The sequence below is a fragment of the Lepisma saccharinum genome, chromosome 15 (genome assembly GCF_977018435.1).
Source record: "Lepisma saccharinum chromosome 15, izLepSacc3.1, whole genome shotgun sequence".
NCBI classification, from domain to species: domain Eukaryota; kingdom Metazoa; phylum Arthropoda; class Insecta; order Zygentoma; family Lepismatidae; genus Lepisma; species Lepisma saccharinum.
This window is the reverse complement of record NC_139243.1, coordinates 6,777,034-6,802,616: the sequence shown is the minus strand read 5'-3', so window position 1 is coordinate 6,802,616 and position 25,583 is coordinate 6,777,034. Positions and strand designations below refer to the sequence as shown.

Here is a 25,583-nt window from a genome sequence, read left to right as displayed (position 1 = left end):
AATGCACCATGTTGGTGAGAGGCGATGGGTCTCACATACAACAAGCACCCCAATGGTGAGAGGCGAGGGACTCACCTACAACAAGCACCCCAATGGTGAGAGGCGAGGGGACTCACCTACAAAATGCACCAAGATGGTGAGAGGCGAGGGACGCACCTACAAAAAGCACCTCGATGATAATCGGCGAGGGAACTCACCTACAACAAGCACCCCGTTGGTGACAGGCGAGAGGACTCACCTACAAAATGCACCCTGTTGGTGAGAGGCGATGGGTCTCACATACAACAAGCACCCCAATGGTGAGAGGCGAGGGACTCACCTACAACAAGCACCCCAATGGTGAGAGGCGAGGGGACTCACCTACAAAATGCACCAAGATGGTGAGAGGCGAGGGACGCACCTACAAAAAGCACCTCGATGATAATCGGCGAGGGAACTCACCTACAACAAGCACCCCGTTGGTGACAGGCGAGAGGACTCACCTACAAAATGCACCCTGTTGGTGAGAGGCGATGGGTCTCACATACAACAAGCACCCCAATGGTGAGAGGCGAGGGGACTCACCTACAACATGCACCAAGATGGTGAGAGGCGAGGGACTCACCTACAACAAGCACCCCGTTGGTGACAGGCGAGAGGACTCACCTACAAAATGCACCCTGATGGTGAGAGGCGATGGGTCTCACATACAACAAGCACCCCAATGGTAAACGACGAGGGGAATTACTTACAACAAGCACCCCGATGGTGAGAGGCGAGGGGAGGGGACTCACCTACAACAAGCAGGCCGATTTTGAAGGGCGAGATAATGTGAGGACAATCTACAAAGATTTACTTTTGGCTTTGTTAATAGATCGTGAATATGTAAAGTAAGATTATATTCAAGTCGTTCTGTGTGCATTGCATATGACCATGAAGGCTTTCATAAAGTGGAAAGGTATGCATTCGCAGAGCTGGATAAGCTACTCAAAAAAAGCGATAACCCGTTACGTTCCGCGGAAGAAAAGGGAAATAAATTTAAAATTGTGAAGCCAGTCCGCAGAATGTGCAATAAGCACATTTAACTGTTGACACAAGTATCAAATCAGTTCTATGCGCGTCATGTTTTCCCAGCATAACATTCCATACGCAAGATAAGAACAACACAACGCAGCATATTTCGTTCTTGAAAATAAATCCTCCAGCTCTCAAGTCATCAAGGTAATGCAATTAACAAATTGCCATTACATCGCTCTTGCAAGTTTGATAATGCGTTAGGTTACTTCATAACTCTAACAATTAGAATATCAAACATTTTGCATTAATTCACTTAACACAAACACTGGACAAATATCAAAAAAGGTTTAGATGGTGGTTACTTCATAACCTATAGATTTATCCGCTGGTCATAATTTCATTTCATTAAAATTGACTAATAAAATATTAATGCCGAATATAAAAATTTCATTCCATAAAATATCTTACGATGGTGGTCTCCTTAATTTCATCAGTTTTCTTATATATAAGCTCCATAGCGGAACAGCCATATAAGGGCCAGAGCTGGCCAAGTGATTTTACCTTCGGTGCCAGCGCGTCGAGTTTCATCGGCGCTTTTTTCTTCTTTATCTTTCTTTTTCTTCCGAGATCAGAGCCGCTACTTGTTCATCTCAAGTAGCTCCCCAATGGTCCTCACGAGAAGAGGTCCACACCGAAAATTTGGAACTTCGAGCGGGAATTGAACCACAACAAAGGCGATGACGCTAACCATTTGGCTAGGCGGACGCTCTTATGTTCGTGTGTGTGTATATATATACACACACACATAAAACCTTTGTCAGAAAAGTTCCAGGACTGAGCTAGTAGAAAATAATTTATTCAACTTAGGAACTAATGGTCCTAGGTTTTGTCAAAATAGTCCCCTCTGCTATCTATACACAGCTGCCATCGTTTCTGGAGGTCATGGAAGCAAGCAGGGAAAGCTTCTTCTAGGATGCTTCTCAGCACATTTATCACAAAACCGTTTCGATTGCTACCAATATCTTCATGACGCTTCCCTTTCAGTGGTGTTTGCACACGGGGAGACAAAAAAAATCACAAGGTAACTGGTCGGGTAAATATGGGGGATGTAGTAGAGCAGAGATACGATGCTTGCCCAGATATTTCTGGACTGATTAAGCAGTATGTGGCCTTGCATTGTCGTGCAATAAGAACCACTGCTCAGATGCTCACAAATCAGGACGGCGCCGCAGAATTGCTTGATGTTTCAGGACGTCAATATAAAGGTTTTTGTTTATCGTTTATCCTTCCGGCAGATATTCATGGTGCACCAAACCTTTCGCATGAAAAAGTGGGATGAACATTGTCTTTGGATCATCTTGCACTGAATCTCTGCCCTTCCGAAACCTTTTGTTTCATTCAAAAATACGGCTTCTCGATGATGTCTTGTCACCAAATGCTTGTTGTATCATATTCCATGTTTCACTAGGGGTTTTCCAGCTTAACACAAAACTTAATGTTAACTCTCTGCTCGAAATGCACGTCCATCACGACACTTGTATAACTTCCAACTAAATGCGCCAACAAGCCAAACAGGGGGCTGCTAAGCACAGCGCTGCCTCCTAGTGTGTTTATATGGAAACACTTTCAAGGCCATTTCTATTCAGAACACATATCAGGTGACTGAATAACACCCATTTCTTGTGTTTGAATATCACAGGTAAAGAATAAAAAAATCAGTCCTCAAACTTTTCTGACAAAGGTTGTGTGTGTATATATATACAACCTTTGTCAGAAAAGTTTCAGGACTGTGTGTGTGTGTGTATGTGTGTAGATATATTACATAAATTTTATGATTTAAACATAAAAGAACAAGTGAACATCAAACTGTTATGGATATTTTCACAAATTTCAGTGTACATGCCTCAAAGACTGTACCTCACCGTTTACCTGCGCCGGAACTTGTCCACTCACCTCCTCATGACGTATTTTCCGAGCGGTTTGCTGGTCATCATCTCTTGGTGTAGCTTCATCATCGACTCCGACAAGGTTCCCGGGAGGGTGGCTCTCATGGTCACCTCCCTGCTGACGCTCGTCACCATGTTCAGCTCGCTCAGGTAAGCATAAATTAACGTCTCACGTGTAATTATATGAATAAATATAATTAGGTATAATTAACTATCAAATTAAGAATGAGATTATGAGACTCATGAAATAATGTTAAACATGCAATAACTTACATTTACAGCAAACCAATGCGTAAAGACTTTTTACAGCATATCTGTGGAAGACATCATCAATGAAACTATCGTCTCCTACAGTTAACACCTTCACACTAGCATGAATCGTATTCCGACTCATCATATTTCTTATTTTTATCATTACCCTATTCATGGTGATGAATGACCTTACTCTTACCTGACTCTTACTCAGGGGAAACGGAAATGCACCGTGCACATTCAGCGAGTGCCCTTATAGCTTCATACCCAATATCAACCGTTAATATGAAAGAGCCAAAAGCAGGAGATGATTCCTCTGATTTATTAGGAGCAACGGATTGAAAAGAACACAAGTCTGCAATAACCGCGTCAACATTTTAAAGTCCTATCTTCAGGGACAGTTCTTTGCAGTCATTTTCACTGAACTCTTGAAATGTTCTAAAACATTCAAATTATGGACTTAGATCTATCACTTTCACGTCCTTGTCTTTAAGCTTTTGCTCCATTTCATTAAGCATACTTTTCACAAATTTCCTTACGATTCTAATAATTTGATTCTTGTCTTCCTCGAAGCATACACTTTTAACTTCCGCTCCGTCCACTTCTAGTTTATTTAAAATTATATTTGGTACTTCATTTTCATCACCATGTTCATCGCAAAGATGGTCGATGTTTGTTAAATGTTTCAGTCTTCCATAGGCAAGTACAGCGAGTTGTGAAATTTTCAGTGATTGCTTTTGCAACTGCAACTTATACTTCAGTGTACTTTGTCCCCCTGCAGGCAGTTCACAAAAGCTGAAGAAATAGCAACAGAAATCCCATGATGCCTCAGAATAAACCTGAGTTTCACGCTCAACTAAACCTTCACATTTTCTATCGCTCGCATATTGTCAAAAATGCCACGATGCAAATTTCGTGTGTTGAATGTTAAAGACAACGATCAGAATTAACACTTGTAATGCCCATGTTGCGTACAACAGGAAAGCTGTGAACTGTGTACACAACCATTGAAATGTGATTTCCATTTCCACTACCAGGAAAATAAAGTATATATTCCCTAGTTACCTAGTACTTGTCATAATGCAACAGACAATTTAAGCTTTGTGTACTTTCCATATACTCCAACAGGCAGAAACTTCAGCAGTCCTTCTCCGTGAAGCCAGTGGAGGTGTGGCTAATGGTGTGCATGTGTTTTGTGGTGGCAGCCCTGCTGGAGTATGCAGTCATCCTCCTAGGAGTAAGGTATAAGACGGTGAAGAACAAAAAGAATTCGGAGATGGTATTCGCGATGCCTCTGGTGGTTAAACCTATGGTAAGTTCCTCCTCCATTCCTCTATGGCCGATATGCATGTTTAGAGTTGGTGGTCCTAAAGGGTAGTTGAAGCACCAGCCTTCGTTCCCCCCATGAAATGCGGCTGCTGCTTACTTCGTACAGAGGAAAAAGTAATTATGGTAGTAGTGTATATTAGTTGTTTCAAAGTAGTACTTGGCAGGTATCCTCTTTTTTTATCAATTGAATATCACTTTTTGACATATTTTGACAATTTTTTGTCGATGTTTTAGCGTTTAGCAATGTTTTTAGTACAATTTTCACTATACTCATTTTTCCCCCACTCGTACTTGGTAGGTATCCTCTTTTTTTATCAATTGAATATCACTTTTTGATATATTTTGACAATTTTTTGTCGATGTTTTAGCGTTTAGCAATGTTTTTAGTACAAATTTTCACTATACTTATTTTTCCCCCACTTGTACTTGGTAGGTATATTATGATCTTACGTGATACAACTTAACCTATCCTTTTTTTACGATTATTTAATTTTTTTTACGATCCTAAGTGATATAACTTAACCTAGCATTTTTTTTATTTATGCACTGTTTGAACGTCATCATTTGAGGATCATATTTTGTAGGTATTTTTTTTTATCAATCGAATATAAGTTTTTGACATATTTTGACAATTTTTTGTCGATGTTATAGCGTTTAGCGATGTTTTAGTACAAATTTTCGCTGCACTTATTTTTTCTATTTATACTTGGTAGGTATATCACGATCTTACGTGATACAACTTAACCTATTTTTTTTTTTTTACGATTATTTAATTTTTTTTACGATCCTAAGTGATATAACTTAACCTATTATTTTTTTTTATTTACGCATCGAACTAACCTACAAGGGACTCTGTTTGTTTTAATATTTCAGTATTATAAGGTTTTCACAAATTTTATATAACCTAAAATGTGTTGGATGTTGATTTTTAGTATGTGGCAATTTTTTATGAATTTTAAAACTGCTCCGTGACCCTCTCGTTCTTCACGTCGTAGGCGAAGGACTTCTCTGCAATCAGGATGACACTGCATAGGGTATCCTCGGGCAAGGCATCGTGGAACTCGCAGACGACCTTGATGTTGGTTCGATCGTTGACCACAACCTTCTTCCTCTTAGATGTGTTGATGACGGTCATGGGTCTCCGGGCTTTGAATTCGCTGGGCGTGTAGTACATGTCCACGCTTCCCTCGGTCACGCGTTTGTAAGCCGAAAACGCTTCGTAAAGTTTGAGGTAATCGTTTTTGGTCACGTCGAGGTTGTAATTCTCGCGCGGGAACACTTCGTTACGTCCATTCTTCAGATAAACGTTCTTGATTTTGCAGTCGTCGAACTTGCTGGAATCTTTCTCCTGATTGTTATCGCGCCCGGTCTGAAAAAGCACTACGACGAAATCTGGCATGTCGAACTGTATGTTGTTGAACTGCGTCGTCACGTCGAATTCCATGTGACTTCCCGACGCCATCTTCTGCACGCACTGGTAACCGTGAAAGTGAATCAACACCTGCGGACTTTTCAAGATCTCCGCTTTGTACTTGAGAGCGTAGTTCGTTTCGTATTCCACCACCGGCATTCTCAATTCCATGCTCCGGATGACGCATTTCGCCGCTTCGGGTAAAGTGTTGGCTATCGGCGTGGTGCCGTCCGGACCTAAAGTAGCGTATCGCATCAGTGCGTCGTTGTCGTTGGCCGCTCTTCGAAATGTGACCCTCAGTCCTCCCTTCCATATGATCTCCTTGTAGTCCGAGAAGAAACCTGGCAGCAGACGCATGGGAAAGAGCACCGTGTGACTTTTCGTCGATATTTTGCTCCCGGCTTCGAATCCCCCGGCCTGGTAGTACGCTGCGTCCGTTTTGGATAATTTCAACGTTCCCACTGCCGTCGACGTGATGCCTGGATAATCTATTCTGTCGATGACGGTGTTGTGTTTCCTCACCTCCACCTGCGAGAACAGGTGAGGCACGAAGTTGTCCACGAGTATCAAGTTTGCTGCTGCGGGAAACGCGTCTCCGCTTTCCTTCTTCACCACGTCGAATTGAAGGTAGAGGTCCGCTCTGTGAGGATGAACGAACCCATCGCCTACGTCCACGTCGTATTCGATCTCCCTGTTCGCCTCGTTGAGATTGGCGAACGTGCGACGGTTGGGAGGGAAAGATTGCAATTCGTAACTTTCGATTTGCTCCATTTTACATGTATGGTTATTTATTATACGTTGATCTCCACGATGGCCGTCGTAGTGGCACCTGCGAAATCCACCACGTCTCCTTTCTCGTTCGTCACCACCAACTCTATGTCGTCTATGCGGTTGCGACATACTGGAAAATAGATCGGCGAAGAGGGCGTGTAGATGATCGGTTCCATGAACTCGGAACTTGGTTTGAAAGTGGCTATGATTCCCGTCTGCTTGTGACTTCCTAACAATCCGTCCGAAGATTTCGTGATCATACCTTCCGCCACGTTGCAGTGTACGTTCAGAGTCTCTATGGCCAAAAATTTAGGAATGTTGGTTGCTACGTGCTTGATGCCAGCTTCGAGTTTTGTGTTGTTCTCGAAACCTAAAAGTTCTCCCATGGTGCCCAGGTCCACGGTCTCCGTCGCGGATAGGATTTCCACTCTGTGCGTGACCGAATTTTGAGAAAGATATGTGCCTTTGGGTAATTGAGCTTGCAAAGTGGAAAGATTGTATTGACCTGGCGTGACGACGATGTGTTCGCTTCCGACGCTAATTTTGTTGTTGTGCTGGGTGACGTTAGGTATGAGGTACATGCTGTAGAATGCACGCAGAGCCACGGATTTAGGATAGACAATGTCGTCGTGCAGCGTGAGTTTCAAGATTGAAGATTCGCTCGTGAGATGGAACACGCCCATCCTAGTGATGCTGTTTGAGGTTCCACAATGCTTTCTGGAAATCCTCGATCGTAGGGTTATTTATTTTAGAGAGAAACGCGAGCACGGAGAGGCAGAGATGACCGCAGTTCACGTCTCCGAAATCTTGAATGCGTTCGTCGTTGTAGTATATGGAGGTTTTGTTCGTTTTCAGATAATGAACTAAATTTGTAGGTGGAACACCTCCGAAAGAATCGAAAACGAATGCTTTATCATCATTTTTGTAGTAACATATCCAATGCGTGCCTGGATTTTCTTGATCGTCCAAGTTGACTACTCCGCATTCTTTTTTTTTAGCGGTTGAAGGTAACGAGTCGGACATGAAAACTCCTCTGAAGTGTTTGATTTGTAACGGTTCGATCAGAGATTCAATGTCTCGGTTGGTGAGTGCTTCTGTTTCTTTTTTTTAAACTTTCTCATCACGCCCTTCCCCTTTTTCTTCTCCATGGCCAGGTTGTGACGTTTCTGTTCTTCCAATTCCGCCTTGTTCTTCTTCGAGTCGATGACGGTTTTCGCGATGGCGGCACTTCCGCCGGCCAAACTTCCAACGGCCCCCAATGCTGCCAGGATGGCCGGGATGCTGAATATGAAACCTCCGATTTTTTGCTGTTTCCGCGAACGCTGCAATCTTTTCAATTGAGGTGTGCTGAGCAGCAATTTCATTCCATGTCCTTTCGACAAGCAAGAACGTTTCTTCTCGCGTTGTTTCTTGGTGAGTAACCCATCGAGGGCACCTAGATTTTTAAGATTGGAGTATGGTATCTGGTACACGACACCCTTGGGCTTCATGTTGATGCTCTATGTGTTATTTTCACGGTATGTTATTTATATATATATTCTGAGATTTTTTTTGTGTAGTTTTTTTACGGTATGTTATTTATATATTTTCACGGCCTCGCAGTCGTTACACAAATTCTATTACGTGCTTCGTTTTCTTGCCAAGAAGTTCCTTTGTCCCCTTGTACACGATTCGAGTTTTGTTCTCGATTAAAATAGATAGCTTCTCGTCCGATAACATGTTAGCGTATCGATCCGGTAAAAATAGACTGTATTGTGCGTTGAGCAACAGGCGTACCTTGGGGCCATACTGGGTGGAAACGATTGAACCGGAAGTTATCGTGTAAGGTTTGTCGACTTCCAATTCCTGAATTTTTACATACTCGACTGACAAATTTAGCATTTGTTTTAATGCTTGGAGATCGCTCATTTTTTCAGTTGTCAGAGTGTTAGAGAGAAATTTAATTGCTTTTTTTTTCACGATGTGTGTTATTTATATATACCGAAGATTATTTTTTTACGATGTGTGTTATTTATATATCAAGTTTTTTTTTTACGGTATGTTATTTATATACCCCACCCCAATTTTTGTTTCGTGTTCATGGCGATGGTGGTACCCAGTGCGGCGACCCGTTCACCCAGCGATGCGTCTCTGCTCACGAACCTTTCGAAAGCTGCATGTTCCAATTTTTTGTCTGCTTCGTGACGTGCATCCAGATCCGTCTGCGTGGTGTTGTAAGCGATGTCGTGATCTTTGCATGCCGCGTCCAACGGATTCACACCCTTGTCTCCTCTCTCCAATCTTTTCTCGAGTTTGGTACCCGGCCCGCAGTACTGGTAGCCAGGTAAATGCATCTCGAAAGGTAACTTGTTGATGATGTCGTTCACGAGTCCCTTTCCTTCGGCCACGTTCCAAAATTTCGGAGGCAGCGTGTTGATGATTTTGATCAGGTAACCTATACCCTTGTCGTCGTTCACGATGAAGTTGGAAAGTTTCGTGCTGATCATGTCCACGATGCCAACCTTCTCGTTGTAGAAATTACGGTTGCCTGCATTCTCTTCGCCGGCTATCACCAACAATCGGTCCACGAGTTTCCTAACGTCGTCCACCCAAACGAATTCTTTGGGTAACGTGTTGTAGCGTTTGACGCCGCTGCCTGTTTTGACCTGGTTCCAAATCGGTTTGATGAGATTCCTGTACTTCTCGCCGCTGCTCGATTTCACCCTATTCTGCGAGGCGTTGTTGTTCTGGTACAAGGCATCCGTCATGATCAGAATTTCCTTGTAACTTTGGTAATCTTCGTCGGTGTAATCTTTCGGCTGCTTTTTGGCAACGAGTTCCCACAGTCCCACCGTACCCGGATACCTGTTCCAACTATCCTTGTCGCCTAAATTGACTTTAATGTCGTTGCCTTCGAAGGTCACCTTCGATTTCCCAATCTTCCACACCACACCGCCGCCTTCGCTGGTTTCCATGCTGGAATACAATCCGAACACTTCATCCTTGTCGAATTTCCCCGTGCTCAGGTAGTCTCGTGCCAAAGGTCCCAACTCGATTTTATCCGAAGACGACGACGTGCTGCCTATGGCTCGACGTCGTGCCGGTGCATCCTTCAGTTCGAACGGCGTCGAAGGAATGCTCGAAATGGGTGTGGGTACGGCGTAATTTTTAGCTGCGAGCGGTACGAGTTCATTAATCAAATTTTTATTTTGTTCCGTGACACTTTTAATTTCTTTACCTAGACTGCTGATGGCATCGATCACGGGTTGATCCTGACGTTTCTTCTCTTCGTAGAATCCGCGATTCTCGGATTTCCAACCTTTGAAGCGTTTCGCGAGGTAATCGCGAAGCTTGAGATTTTCGTCTTCGATTTTTCGTTTCGTCATGACGTTATTTATATACGTCGTTTCTCACAACGTTGCAACGTTTAGAAAGTCGTTGATTTTGTTTCTGTATTTTCCATCGTTGGGTTTCCTCGTCATGTCGATCGTCGCGAATCCGAAATCGTCACCGTTCCAGCAAGTAGAGCAGCCTTCCGAAAATTGATTGTAGTTCATGTCTCCGCCTACGTAGTCATCGTACGCGTGCTTGAGGTTGGTGTGATCTTGACGAAACAAACATATGAAATTGGCGTTGTCGCGCACTAACTGTTTTGGAATTTTGGAAAACGTTTGAGCCAGGTAAAAACAATCCATTCCTTTGTGACGACCTTGCGTGAAAAAGTTGCGAATTTCATTTTGATTTTCCAGGATGGCGTCGTCGAACACAACGACTGAATTTTCACGACAATCGTCGAGTGGTTTTATTTCCGAGGCGAACGTTGCAATGTCCAGACCATCGTACAGTATCATCAGTTGCTGGTATTTGGATTGCTCCAAACTTTTCGAGAACACGTACAGGTGCCTGTTCTTCCAATTTAACCAATTCGGTGCGAGGAGAAAATTGTCCACGAGCAGTGTCGTTTTCCCACACCCCGAAGGACCTACGATCAGACAGCGGATGCTGTCGGGAAGCAACTCGCCGTTCTTTTTCTTCGTTTGACTTTCCGGATCCGGTAGACGCTTCACCACGTTCCACGTACTCACAAGATCACTTCGTCCGCGTCGATCCAACTCTTTTCCGGAAGTCCCAGCCATTTGACACACAGTTTGTCACCTTTCCTACGCAATACTTTCTCGATGAGGTACGTGTCGGGGTGTTTCGTTTTAGAGAGTTCCTCTTCGTAAAATCTTCCTTTCAAAATCTCGCCGCTACTATCTTTTATTATATACGTGTGTCGGTTTCCAGGTAAAACTCGAACCACCGTAAAAAGTTCCGTGCTCCAATTTTTTGTGAACCCCTTCTCGAAGGTGCGTTTGAATTTGCTGATCCTCACCTGGTCTCTAATTTTGTATTTAGCTTTTTTTGTCGTGGGTGTGTACTTTGGACAGTAAACTGTAGAAATTAAACGCTGCTCGTCGGACTTGGTAACGTCGGCTGGCTTCATGCCTATCGTTCTGTGTACAGTATCATTATAGGTGTCGACGAGTTCCGGCAGGATGTCGACCCATTTGTAATTTCCCCGAAGCGTGAATCGTTTCCACATGTGTGTTTTCAAGGTTCGATTGAATCTTTCCACGATGCTGGCTTTGATGTGACTGAAGCTCGAATAATGTCGAATCTTGTGTTTTTGAATAAACTTTTGGAATACGGCGTTGTAAAATTCTTTACCGTTGTCCGTTTGCAGAAACCGTGGTTGTCTCCCGCCGCTTTCGCGAAAAATTAATTTGAATGCTTCCGTGACGCACGTTCCCGTTTTCGCCTTCAAAGGTAGAGCCCATGCGAATTTCGAAAACGTGTCTATGACGGTGAGGAGGTACTTGTTGCCCTTGTTCAATTTATGCACGTTTTTCAAATTGCCGCTACTCATCTCCACGAGGTCACTTTGCCAGAGGTCGTCGATGCCCTTGGTTACCACAGCCAAACGTTCGTAGTTGCGGCGTGCAGGTTTATGCAATTCTTCGACGATGGCTTGCCTAGACATTTTCTTAGAGATTACGTTTCAAGAGAAGCACAAGCGTGATGGGATTCAAAGAGGGTGGCACTTCGCTCGTGTTTTGAATGATCAGCTTATCGCCGGCACTCACGTCGAAAACGGTGAGATCTTCGTCTTCGTGTATTTCATATATGTTGCGCGTTTCGTTCCAACGCGCCAGAGGAATGTTTCCTGCTTTCTGGACACCACGATTCGATATCAAAGTCATGGTGGGAACGCTAGCTTTTCTACCGTGAGACCAGTACGAAAATTCGTTTATCTGAATCGTGCCATCGAGGAGAAACTTGTAGTACGGATGATAAGGATGCAACATGTACAGTTTGTTACCTTCGACGAACGTGGAGATTCTCTGTTGATTGGGTATGCTGTTGATTTCGATGGCTTGCAGAAAATGCAGTTTAGCGAATTTAGTGTCGACGCCGAGCAGATTACTGTGAACTTGTCCGAGTTTATTTTCGATGGGCAGCAAATGCTCGACTATGGTATCCGTTACGGCAGAAAACGACGGTTTGATTTTCACTTCCACGTTCAACTGCTTGTAGTTTTCGTTGAGTTCTTGCAACTTGGCGCCGAAAGAAGCCAGCGTCGATTCCTGCGTGGATTCCAGCACTCCGACTTGATCTCTGATGTTGACGACAATGTTCTGAAGGTTCTCGACTTGATTCAATTTTGAGCTCTTCTCGGTAAGATCGTTCACGATGCTTCGCATCTCTGTAAACTGCGTGTGAAGGTCGGCTACGCTCTGCGAAGTGGGCAGCGTCGACACCAGCGAACTAATTTCGTCTCGAATCTGTTCCACGTTCGCCGTTTCCGTTTCTAGTCGTTTCAGCATTCGAGATATGTTTCTTTTCAAAGCGTGCAATTCTTTGGAGGTGGGGAGATTGGCCACTTTACTCTCGAGATCGCTCAATGAACTTTTGATGTCGCTCGATTCGGATAGTGCCGTCACCGCCGTTTTCAATTTTTCCAAATCTTCGCTCGAAGGCACGCTCGTCCGTAACGATTCCAAGTCACCCTGTATGTTGTCGAGTACGTGATGAAAATGAGCGAGATTCGTTTCGACGTTCAAATTTTCTAAATATTCGATCTTCTGCTGAACCGTGCTCAACGTGTCTTGAATGCTCGTCAACGCTCTCGCTTCAGCGTGAATATTTTTAATTTCTTCGTTGATCAATTCCAAGGACGCCTGAAGCGTAGCGATGGTGGTTTGAATGTGTTCGAAATCTCGATAGGCCTCCAATTGAATTTTTATGTTCGCGACGCTTTTACCGATGACCTGCAGTTCGTCCGACGATGGTAGGTTCGTCATTGTATCTTCCAAAGTCTGCAACTTGGATTTAATTTCTTCCAACGTGCTGGTGAATTCTTCTTGTAATTTGGAAACAACGACATGCAAGCGTTCTACATCAATATCGTTCACCACGGTTTGAAGTTCTGAGAAATTCTTTTCTATTGCGGAAGTTCGTTCTTCGATTTCGAGTTTCAATTTTTCCAAATCTTCATTTTTCGATTGAAATTGCTGTAATTTGGCCAAATCATTTTGAAGCGAATCCACGCTCAACTGTATATTTTGAACGCTGTCGTAAGAAGGTACGTCGACATAATTTTTTATGAGCGTTTTCAGTTCGGAATCGATTTTCAGAATGGGGTCGAGACATTGCGTTTGGAGCGTAGCGATTTCCGACTCTAAACTTTTGTTTAAGGTTTCCTGCAAAGCGATCAAATCGGTCCTCAACTTCTTAACTCGAATGTCCAACATGAGAATCTCTTCTGCGTGGTCTACACGCTTGGTGTTGCCGAAAATGTCGTTAGGCATTTTGTTAACGGTTATTTATAATAGGATAGACGATTCGTAATTCTACAAAAAGAGGAATAAGTTTGTCGTAATCTCCGAGGAGTTCTATGTAAAAATAATCTCCTGCAGACACATCGTACGTAATGTTAGAAAGCATCTTGTCGTGCTTGATTCGAAAAATGTTCTTGCCGGTAGAAATTTTGATTTCGCCTGCGTTTTCCGGATTCACGGTGATTTGAAGTTTCCCGTCGATCGGAATTTCGTAGAAATGTAAATTGTTATTAAAAACATAAAACATCTTGCCCACATCGTCATTCAGTTTCGTCCAAATGCTGTTGAGGTGAATGATCAACAGACCGTTGAGTTTAGGTAACACGGAAGGTAAGACTTCATGATCTGGTATGGTTTCCATAATGATCTGTTTTTTGAAACCGAACAAATTCATAGGCATGCTGGTTATTTATTCTCACAACGTTGCAACGTTTAGAAAGTCGTTGATTTTATTTCTGTATTTTCCGTCGTTGGGTTTTCTCGTCACGTCGATCGTCGCGAATCCGAAATCGTCAGCGTTCCGAAAATTGATTGATCAACAGACCGTTGAGTTTAGTTAACATGGAAGGTAGAAATTCATGATCTGCCGTGCGGTGTACAGTCTCCATTGTTTGCTTTCGGAAACCAAAGTGATTCATTGTCCTTGCTAGTTATTTATTGTGTATGTGAGATAGTTAATTTTTTTTATTTTAGTTATAGTTATTTAAGTTCATTTTTTTTCATTTGCATTGCCTACAATTTTTACTAATTTCTAAACGATAGTGTCCCCAAGGCAACGTGTGGATTCCACAAGACAAAATACATCTTTTATCGTCATGCGGATCTAATGCTACTTTCCTAACTTTGTTTGTTGTAATCACGTGGTCTACACTTTGGATTCTTTGTTCTATGCTTAGTATCGTCGATTGTGAGTAAAGGCAATCGATGTAATCGTGGAAGGTGAGTTTGTTCTCCACCGTATTTTTGCCCACACCTTTTGCTTTCTTCGTGACGCTACTCTCTGTTCTCATGGCGTACATCTTCGAACGCAAACCCGCGAACTCAACAATAATATCACCGTTACATTCATCTTTCAGTTTACCTAGGACTTTTTTGTTGAGGGATGGAATTCCAAATCTGTTGGGTTGAGGGTATGCAGAAGTATCGAAATACTCAAGCATGGAAGGATTTTTTATGTCTTCGTATAGGTTAGGTGTTTGTATGCTGTAAATAAAGCTGTCGGTGTCCGTGTACAAAAGTGATATTTTATCATTGTAGAAGGGTTTCATCACGTCATAATGAAATTCGAACATGTAAAGTTTCGACAAGTCGAGAACCGTTGCGCCAACGTAAATTGGTTTTCTGAATTTCATCAATTTTATATGTAGATTGAAAAGTGCCAAATTCTCGTTGTAAATTTTTCTCGACTTGAATCTAGGATCGGCTATCCACTTCCGACATTTATTCTTATCGGAAATTAATTTCACGTCTACGTGCTTTCTAACATTCTCCATGGTCTTTCCGTACACCGCATTGTTCATTAATTTAAAAAAATCCTTGTCTAAATCGGAAGTAGCAGCTGTTCTATGTTGTGTGTTAGTTTCTATGTAAGGTCTTAACCACGTGGAATGTTTAAACTTTAGTATTCTTCTAACATTTACTATCTGAACACCCTTCCCAATCAAAAACCGGAGATTCTTGTAGTGGACGACGTATCTCTGTTTAGGGTCCAATGTTAACAAAAGCTTGTCTTGAACTGAGTCGGGTGGACATTTGATTTCGGGAGTCGGAGGCAAATCCGAAAACGTGTCGTGCTGGTGGTCGGAGAATTGGAGATCTACCTCTGCGAAGAAACCACACTCGCCATCGTCGAAATGAATAATGTCTATCGAAGTGGGATCTAACCATTCGAATCCCCCGTAAGGAAGTTTCTGAACCATGGCATGTCCGTAGAGATTATTAACGTCGGCGTAGAAGATGTAATTCGATGCTCGATTTGAATCGTAATCTTCTTTCATGTGTACGTTATTAGCTTTTGCATGTCTCTGTACGCATTGCACCATTCCACCTCGTATCCCTCTTTCGATGAATAGCAACATGTCAACGTCCGATATCAGTTCCAGCTTGACCTTTGTCTGGAATAACATTGCCGACCACGCTAATCCCGGTAGACTGTAGAAATACGCTGGATCTAATTTGTAAATATTCGTTGCCGTTTTCCTGAACGCTTGAAAAACATCCGCGAGTATCGTCACGTCTAATTTTAAGTATGCGTCGTGGTAGTCTCCGAGTGTCCTACATTCTAATTTCTCCCACATGAGTTGCGCGTGTTGGTATTCTTCGTCCGTGATTCCTTTCTCTCTGAGTCTGCTGTAAAATTCTCTTGGAAGTGGAAGAGCGTCGTCGTTAAATTTAGAACCATCACTGACATATTCGTAAGGATAAACCCCTTTACGTCTAACGAGTTCTATGTCTACGTTGGGAAAACTAGCTCCAGTTATTTTAAATTGATCGTCGGTGAGTTTGTTCGCTAAAGCATCCAGACTTGCAGAGAGAAATCTATACGAATCCAGGAAGCGCATCTCGATTGTATTTTTCGTTCCCGGAATCGACACTTGCTTGCTGAGACTAATGTAGCGTTCTTCATTCTCGGCCAAGACACCTATACGTTTCGGATCGTAGCCAAGATGTCTCACCAGGTGGTGAAAATCATATCCGCTTCCGTTGTGAAAGAATATGGGGATGAATTTAGGTTTCTGGATTTTAAGATTGCACGTGTTGCAAATTCCACCTATGTAGTTTCCGCTGAAATGATCGTGGTGGAATATTTTTTTGTTCTCATCAGTGAAACTTTGATCACATACCGGACACACCTCAGTGGAATTGTAATTTTGAAGTTCATTTTCAGTTAAAGGTGCCATCGGTTTTGATGTAAGCAGTACGCTACCAATTACCTCAACCTCCTCCACCATTTTTTCCAGGAAGTGTTCGATTACATTTGGCCCGCGGTATATATATGCTTCATTTATTTTATCACGTCGCACAACAACATAGCCGAAACTATTAGGTTGATGAAGCTGGTACGGCGTTGTGGAGGAAATTTCGGGATCCGGTTCGCAGTAGGAGAGTGGTTTGAGGAACGCCTCGAAATCTGCGACGATGATTGCAGGATGTTCCAACAATGCCTTGTGCATTTTGAATTCTTCGACTTCGTTCGTTTCGGGCATCAACATTCTAGCCGGTCTGTTGTCGCCGCAGTAAATTTTATGTTTGACAAGTTTCTCGATAGCAATTTGACGTCCGGTGTATTTTCGATAATCGAGTTGTTTTTGATCGTCGAACGTGGTTAGGCATCTCGGACAAACTTCGATGTTGTTTGCATGCTTGGTTGATTGACTTCTGACCAAACGTGATAGTGAACGAATTAGCGTGTAGTGATGAACATCCTCGTTTGAAATGAGAAGGAGATTAATCACACGAGCATCGTCATCGTCGATATCGCTTATCCTGACGGGATGCACGAGATATTTATCTGACGTGAAGGAATATACATTAATAGCGATGCGTTTTCCGGCACGATTTTCGAACTTTGTTATATCCGACAATGTCACCGGGTATTCGATGCCAGACATTACACTTTCAAAGTCGGTCTCATATTGCTTGTAATTAGAAACCTGTTCTGGATTATTTGACCAATGAATCCGGTGCAGTGCAGCCAACACACACCAGAGGAAACACTTGTTATCGCTGTTCTGTATATTTAACACAGCCCTCTTGTGTTGAATGTTCGGTGGAAGAGGAACGTAGCTGGAAGCGCGAAGAGGCGAGAATCGGTTCACGTAAACGGTTAACGTGTGAGGACTTCCACACAGAGACCATCCCGACCCTTTAGCCTCGAAATCGTCATGTTTCTTAACCAGCTCGTTGGTAACTTTATAATAGAAGTTGTCCAAATTTTCGACGTCAGCAAAATAAAGTGTCTGGTTTTTTGTACGATGATAAAAAATACTCGTTGTGCCATCAACTTTCTCGTATTCAGAAAACAGAACAACGTATACTTTTATAGAGTTGTTTTCAAGTTTATCTTTTAAAATATTTAGTACAGATGTTTTCGTTTCATCCAAGAAACTAAGGATGTCACGACCTGGTTCTGACTTAATTGAAAAATCCTGGAGTTGGTCGTTAAATGCAGATCTAATTGGTTTGCATTTATTAGATAATTTAATTTGCTTGGAAGTGGAAGCTTCCGTTTCTAAATTATCGATTTTCCTTTTCGATGTTCCTTGTTCGGTCGATGGTTTGCAAATTTTGAGATGTTTACTTAAATTTGTAATGCTGAACATCTTTCCGCATCGAGCACAGGGCTTAGAAGGTAACAAACGATTAATTCTCGAACCTGTTTTGCTACATCTTGCCCTGTGTGCCGATAAATTGTTCCTTAACATTAGCTTCCCACAAGTAACACATTCAGTTTTATCATTTTTACGATTAAAACTGGTGGTGGATGCCATTGCTTTCTCCAAAATCACAGAAATCAAAAAATCTAGTATATAGCGACACAATTTTCAGGTATGTTATTTTATATAAAATTTCTTGGAGTGATTACAAAACTCAAAAATTCAATCTACTGTAAATAGAATTTCAGGTATGTTATTTATATAGAATTTCTTGTGTGCGAATACAAAAACTCAAGAATTCAATCTACTGTAAATACAATTTTCAGGTATGTTATTTTATATAGAATTTCTTGGGGTAATTACAAAACTCAAAAAAATGAATCTACTGTGAATATAATTTTCAGGTATGTTATTTTATATAGAATTTTCTCGGGGGGCGAATACAAAACTCAAAATCCGAGACAGTCCAGTTTAACGTGTTCATATTTGAAAAAAATTGCAAAATACCCCAACAACGTTTCAGCTACTAGGACCTCATTACCATGAGCCTAATCCTAGTAAGTCACATACACACCTGTTCTTCGTATCGCATATGCTAGTAAGTCAGATGACATATTGGGAGAATCACATTTCCCCCAATGATCCCACCACAACAAACGTCGCACATGCTAGAAGCGTCACATCAAGCTTCAGGTATGCATCGTGGTAATCACCGAAAGTTCGGCAACCCAACTCGACCCACATAGACTGAGCATGCTTGTACTCCTCGTCGGTAATACCTGAACCTCTCAACTGGCTGTAGAACTTATCCTGGGGAGGCAGCAACTCTTCTTCGAACTTGGAAGGGTCTGTGACGTATTCGTAGGGGTAGACCCCTTTACGTCTGATAAGTGCGACATCTAAGTTCGGGAAACTTGATGTAGTAATGGCTAGTTGGTCGTCTCTGAGCTTCCCAGCAAGAGCATCGATGCTTGCCTGGAGGAACCTCAGAGAGTCGAGGAACCGAGGCTCGATGCTGTTGCTTGAGTTGGGGATCGGCACCCACTTGCTGATGCTAATATAATGCTCCTCGTTCTGCGCCAGGACATTGATTCTCGCATTGTCGTACCCTAGATGTGTAACCAAGTGATGGAAATCATATCCCGAGCCATTGTGAAAAAATACCAGTATTTCATCAGACAGTTTCTTATACTTGCAGCATAGCACGGCATAGAATTTAGTGGAGTATGTAGCCAATGCATCGTTGAGGATGGATATTATCTTAGCTCGCTCGCTCTCCAGAAAACTACGCACATCGCAGAAGCTGTCTGATGTTATGTTAAAGTCTTCTAATAAATGCTCAAACGCAATTCGGTCTGCTTTCTTCGTCAGCTTGACGCATTTGGTAGGTGGCGATGCATCGAGGGAGGTTACTTCTACCTTTCGCTTGGAAGGTTGCGGTAGAGATGTTCCAGTGCTCTTGCAAGTAAGCTGGTGTCGCTTGAAGTAGTCAATAGAAAAATTGTTTCCACACTTAGAGCACAGTTTGGTCGCACATATTCGTTTTCCCGGCACACAAGTACGACAGTGCCTTTTGAAAATGTTTACTTGACACAGTAATTTGGCACGTAGGGCAATTTTTTTCAGAACACATAATGCAGAGATTTTTTGGGGGTATGTTATTTAATACCAAATGCTGTGCAATGCAAAATATAATTGCTCACTTTTTTTTTAACTATTTTCTATGACCTTACTTTGGGTTTTTTTTTTTTCGCCAAATTATATGCTTCTAGTCTCCTATACAATACAATATACGTACAATATATTGTCAACGGTATCATATTTGAACAGGTCGCTTGTCACGTAAACACTACAGCTCACAGGTTGAGAAAATCTGACATGAAAGCAGATAATACGCTTAAGTCTTATTTATATATAATTTTCACGGGCGTACAATATTATCAAGAGCGTCATATTTGAGCAGGTCGCTTGTCACGTAAACACTACAGCTCACAGGTTGAGAAAATCTGACATGAAAGCAGATAATACGCTTAAGTCTTATTTATATATAATTTTCACGGGCGTACAATATTATCAACGGTATTATATTTGAGCAGGTCGCTTGTCGCCTAAACACTACAGCTCACAGGTCGGGAAAATCTGACATGAAAGCAGATAATACGCTTATCCTTATTTATATATAATTTTCACGGGGCGTACAATATTGTCAACGGTATTATATTTGAGCAGGTCGCTTGTCGCCTAAACACTACAGCTCACAGGTCGGGAAAATCTGACATGAAAGCAGATAATACGCTTATCCTTATTTATATATAATTTTCACGGGGCGTACAATATTGTCAACGGTATTATATTTGAGCGAGCCGCTTGTCGCCTAAACACTACAGCTCACAGGTCGGGAAAATCTGACATGAAAGCAGATAATACGCTTATCCTTATTTATATATAATTTTCACGGGGCGTACAATATTGTCAACGGTATTATATTTGAGCGAGCCGCTTGTCGCCTAAACACTACAGCTCACAGGTCGGGAAAATCTGACATGAAAGCAGATAATACGCTTATCCTTATTTATATATAATTTTCACGGGCGTACAATATTATCAACGGTATTATATTTGAGCAGGTCGCTTGTCGCCTAAACACTACAGCTCACAGGTCGGGAAAATCTGACATGAAAGCAGATAATACGCTTATCCTTATTTATATATAATTTTCACGGGGCGTACAATATTGTCAACGGTATTATATTTGAGCAGGTCGCTTGTCGCCTAAACACTACAGCTCACAGGTCGGGAAAATCTGACATGAAAGCAGATAATACGCTTATCCTTATTTATATATAATTTTCACGGGGCGTACAATATTGTCAACGGTATTATATTTGAGCGAGCCGCTTGTCGCCTAAACACTACAGCTCACAGGTCGGGAAAATCTGACATGAAAGCAGATAATACGCTTATCCTTATTTATATATAATTTTCACGGGGCGTACAATATTGTCAACGGTATTATATTTGAGCGAGCCGCTTGTCGCCTAAACACTACAGCTCACAGGTCGGGAAAATCTGACATGAAAGCAGATAATACGCTTATCCTTATTTATATATAATTTTCACGGGGCGTACAATATTGTCAACGGTATTATATTTGAGCGAGCCGCTTGTCGCCTAAACACTACAGCTCACAGGTCGGGAAAATCTGACATGAAAGCAGATAATACGCTTATCCTTATTTATATATAATTTTCACGGGGCGTACAATATTGTCAACGGTATTATATTTGAGCGAGCCGCTTGTCGCCTAAACACTACAGCTCACAGCTCGGGAAAATCTGACATGAAAGCAGATAATACGCTTATCCTTATTTATATATAATTTTCACGGGGCATACAATATTGTTAAGAGCGTTAGTTTCCGTAGAGCTCTCTTTTTCCATCTTTCCTCTATACAGTGACACAATTAGCTAACCTAGCATACAACATACCTTCCTAATTAATATGGATATTGTCACACATTCCTCTTATTTTATACTGTTGTAAATAGAAAAAATTATGTACGGTAAATGTTTTGTACATTATAGGAAAAAATGCAAAATATCCCCCAATTTTAATTCGAATCGAGTCGAATTTTTACATATTTCCACGCCACCACATATTGTCCTATTTGCTTCTTTTACTTGCCTTGCTTAATTAACTCTCGCTAATTAGCATTTTTTTGGAAGAAGTCAACTAGAACAACATATGGCGGTATGAGAAATATGTAAATTAAAGAACATTTTAGCAATATATGGGCCCTAGCAATTAGCTTCGTCGACTAAGAGTACTCCTTCAAACATCTTCAGCTAGATCGTATTACTACGCGAGGACGTTTAAAATTTTTGGGTGTTGAAAAAGTTTGACCCTACTTTTTATTTCTATTGTTTGCTAATAGATGGCGCTAATAGTACCCCCTCCCCTCCCCTCTCCCCTCTTCTCCTCTGCTGTATGACAAATAGCACAAACATAAAAATCAAGATTTTGGAGAGCAAAACATAAAATTTGCATGCATCTGATGTCGAACCAGGAACTTTTATCTTTCGGGGAGTCAACATTATTTTTTTACTCAGTCGTCATATAACATGAACACACGCAAAGATTCACATGTGCTTTTTATTATTTTGTGTTCGGTAAGTACAAGTATATTCTTACATAAATTATTGTTTAATTTAATAAATTGTAAACTCAAAACCTGCTAAACTAACACTCCTATTCTATTGAAAGCGAATGTTGCGTGCATGCGGAAATAACACAGGAAAAAAAAAAGCGGATGGAAGCAATTTAAAATCACTGGGGCAAGGTCAGTATTACGAGAGCGTAAAAACACGTGATTTCATTCAACTTCGAAAAATAAGAATGAATGTGTGCATACAGAACACATATGCTTTCTTTTCACAGTTGTAAAATCATATTAAATTGTACATGAAGTAAGTTGCGGGAAGGCTCTCTTTTTATGTCTGTGTATATGTTGTACAATTAGGTACAAGTATTGTACAATTAGGTACAAATTGTTGTACAATTATTTTCCCAGTTGCCCAGTTGGAGTTGGGGGGGGGGGCATAACACTGGTATTATTTGTAATCACAGTGCTTACTCATGTATTTTGTTTAATATTTTATTTCAAATTCACTGTCAGAAACTAGTGTTGTTAGTTTCTGCATGTAGGTTTATTTACTCTGTTGGTTGTCACTGTCAAGTTTTTAGTATTCGTACAGCATAAAAAACTATAACCCCCCTCTCAAAATATATACATTGTATACGCCAAGATGCTCAATAGCCTGGCAACACATCATGAAAAAACATGCCAAGAAGACCCAGTGGGTTTATAAGTCAGTGCTGCCAATTCCTATTTGTAGGTTAGCTTAGCCAGTGAAAAATCATATAGTAGAATTTTTGTAGAGTGGGTGTTTGCGAGTTCCACGATGCCTTGCCCGAGGATACCCTATGCAGTGTCATCCTGATTGCAGAGAAGTCCTTCGCCTACGACGTGAAGAACGAGAGGGTCACGGAGCAGTTTTAAAATTCATAAAAAATTGCCACATACTAAAAATCAACATCCAACACATTTTAGGTTATATAAAATTTGTGAAAACCTTATAATACTGAAATATTAAAACAAACAGAGTCCCTTGTAGGTTAGTTCGGTGCGTAAATAAAAAAAAATGATAGGTTAAGTTATATCACTTAGGATCGTAAAAAAAATTAAAAAATCGTAAAAAAAAAAAAGATAGGTTAAGTTGTATCACGTAAGATCGTGATATACCTACCAAGTATAAATAGAAAAAATAAGTGCAGCGAAAATTTGTACTAAAACATCGCTAAACGCTATAACATCGACAAAAAATTGTCAAAATATGTCAAAAACTTATATTCGATTGATAAAAAAAAATACCTACAAAATATGATCCTCAAATGATGACGTTCAAACAGTGCATAAATAAAAAAAATGATAGGTTAAGTTATATCACTTAGGATCGTAAAAAAAATTAAATAATCGTAAAAAAAGGATAGGTTAAGTTGTATCACGTAAGATCATAATATACCTACCAAGTACAAGTGGGGGAAAAATGAGTATAGTGAAAATTGTACTAAAAACATTGCTAAACGCTAAAACATCGACAAAAAATTGTCAAAATATATCAAAAAGTGATATTCAATTGATAAAAAAAAAGAATACCTACCAAGTACGAGTGGGGGAAAAATGAGTATAGTGAAAATTGTACTAAAAACATTGCTAAACGCTAAAACATCGACAAAAAATTGTCAAAATATGTCAAAAAATGATATTCAATTGATAAAAAAAGAGGATACCTGCCAAGTACTACTTTGAAACAACTAATATACACTACTTATGGTTGTTGGGCCTGATAAGATGATACAAGTATTTTGTATTCACTTTTGAATTTCCGGAAGAATTTGCAAACTGAAGCTCGAAAGTACTTCATGAACTAGTGCAAATGAAAATTAAATTCCTTCTAAGGTTTATCTGCTTACTACTTCTTGTAATTTTTGGGAACAAATTAGAGAACATTTCAGCTATGCAAATATTCACTTTCTCTTATCTCTTAGGGTGCTTGGGTAGTCACGTGCTTAGTGGAGCTTAGGGATTACCATTTGTCCTCGTTTTCCTCAAAAAAGTAAGATGAGGCACATGAGAAGATGGAAAGTCTAGTACTGAAGTTTTAAACTGGTTTTGCCTCTATGTTAATACGAACCGAAATGGTGAAAGATGAAACAGATGCTTGGAACACACTATTCGAACAAAGGAATTTTGGCATAGATATAAGATATAACACTGTCATTGCGGTCTTATACTTGGGAACACATTGAGAGATATTAAAACTGTCCTAAATTCTGAGATGTTGGAAAGTACCGAAGGATTTAAATTTCGCAGCCTTGGAAATAATTAAAGTTTGATACTTTGTTGTTTCCCGACTATAGGAATTCTTCAAGTTCTTGATTCCTGATCAAAAACCGTTATGTCTCTCCTCATCTGTGAGTTTATTCTGCCGCTTATCCGAATTTATGAGTTTAAGAATTGTGCTGCTGCCTTGAAGATTTTGTTTATGGTATGAAGCTAAAATTACAATAACACTTGGCGCGTTAGAGTTCAGAGTTCTTCAATTTGCAGGTGTGGTCAGATATTTCTCTGAGAAATCATATAGTTTATTAATTTTCCTATTATTATTATTTTGTAAAAACGTTAAGCAGAATTATGCTCAAGCCATATTCGGTGCTTGAAAGAAACTTGATGTATCATTGGCTCAAAATATCTTCATTAACCAGTACACAATTCAATTATTTGAATGCAATAGTAAGTACCAACGTATCATTGCAGATGAAAACTAACCAACCTACCTATTGTCACAACAATACAAGTTTTGTCTGTTCCTATCTTGGTTACAAGCTAACTGTTATATGATTCAGAGGTCTCAATTTTCTCATTTCTTTTCTTTTCTTTTAGTTGCAGAAGAAAATATCCCAAAAGAGATGGAGATGTGCCAATGTGTGTGGAAGATGGCGCCGTGCTTTCGGCAATATCCTACGTCGAGAAGGATGTCTTGATGCCATTTCACTCTTCGTGTTCCCCCTGGCTTTCATGGTCTTCAACGCTTACTACTGGAATAACCATCTGACTAACATGGACAAGAAGTGGGAAGGGTTTCTGGCAGGCAAACAGGAAGAGTGAAAATACTGTGAAGTTTCTATTAATCAGAATTCATCATGAAATAGAAAGTAAGCTGATTAACAATGGAATCTAAGAGGATGATTAAGAGAGTTTTTGAGTTTTCTGATATTATTTCCTGAACTGAATACAGATGGATAACTTTGGCAACATTTGTGGCCATGCCTTATGTGCACTGGATGTGAGGAGGCTTCTACAACTTGAGTACTTGACGCTTTTCTCAATCTGCGCATGCGCTAGGAGACTATTGCGCATGTTGCTGAGCACCTTTCTCAATGACGTAGCTGCGAAGATTCTTCCCTTGCCTAGTTCATTTCAGGAAAAACGTGTGTGCTCTCTCTCCCCAACAGAGTAACTACAGGCATTCTAGGCAGCCCAAAGCCAGAAATGGGCCATGGGGGGCTGGGCTCCCTGTGG

General features: G+C 41.0%; 1 protein-coding gene and 1 long non-coding RNA gene across 2 annotated transcripts; both read left to right on the top strand.

The window, feature by feature from the left end:
* The first annotated feature begins 512 nt into the window (after positions 1 to 512).
* Positions 513 to 4,435, top strand: LOC145999745 (glycine receptor subunit beta-type 4-like). The gene is made up of 4 exons (XM_083137031.1): positions 513 to 672; positions 2,891 to 3,092; positions 4,323 to 4,374; positions 4,430 to 4,435. Exons 1-4 carry the CDS (start codon positions 513 to 515, stop codon positions 4,433 to 4,435), a joined length of 420 nt encoding a protein of 139 aa, XP_082993157.1.
* LOC145999381 (uncharacterized) lies at positions 4,428 to 25,583 on the top strand. Its single transcript, XR_014443379.1, has 2 exons — positions 4,428 to 4,506; positions 24,945 to 25,583. It is a non-coding gene; the product is annotated as an uncharacterized LOC145999381 (long non-coding RNA).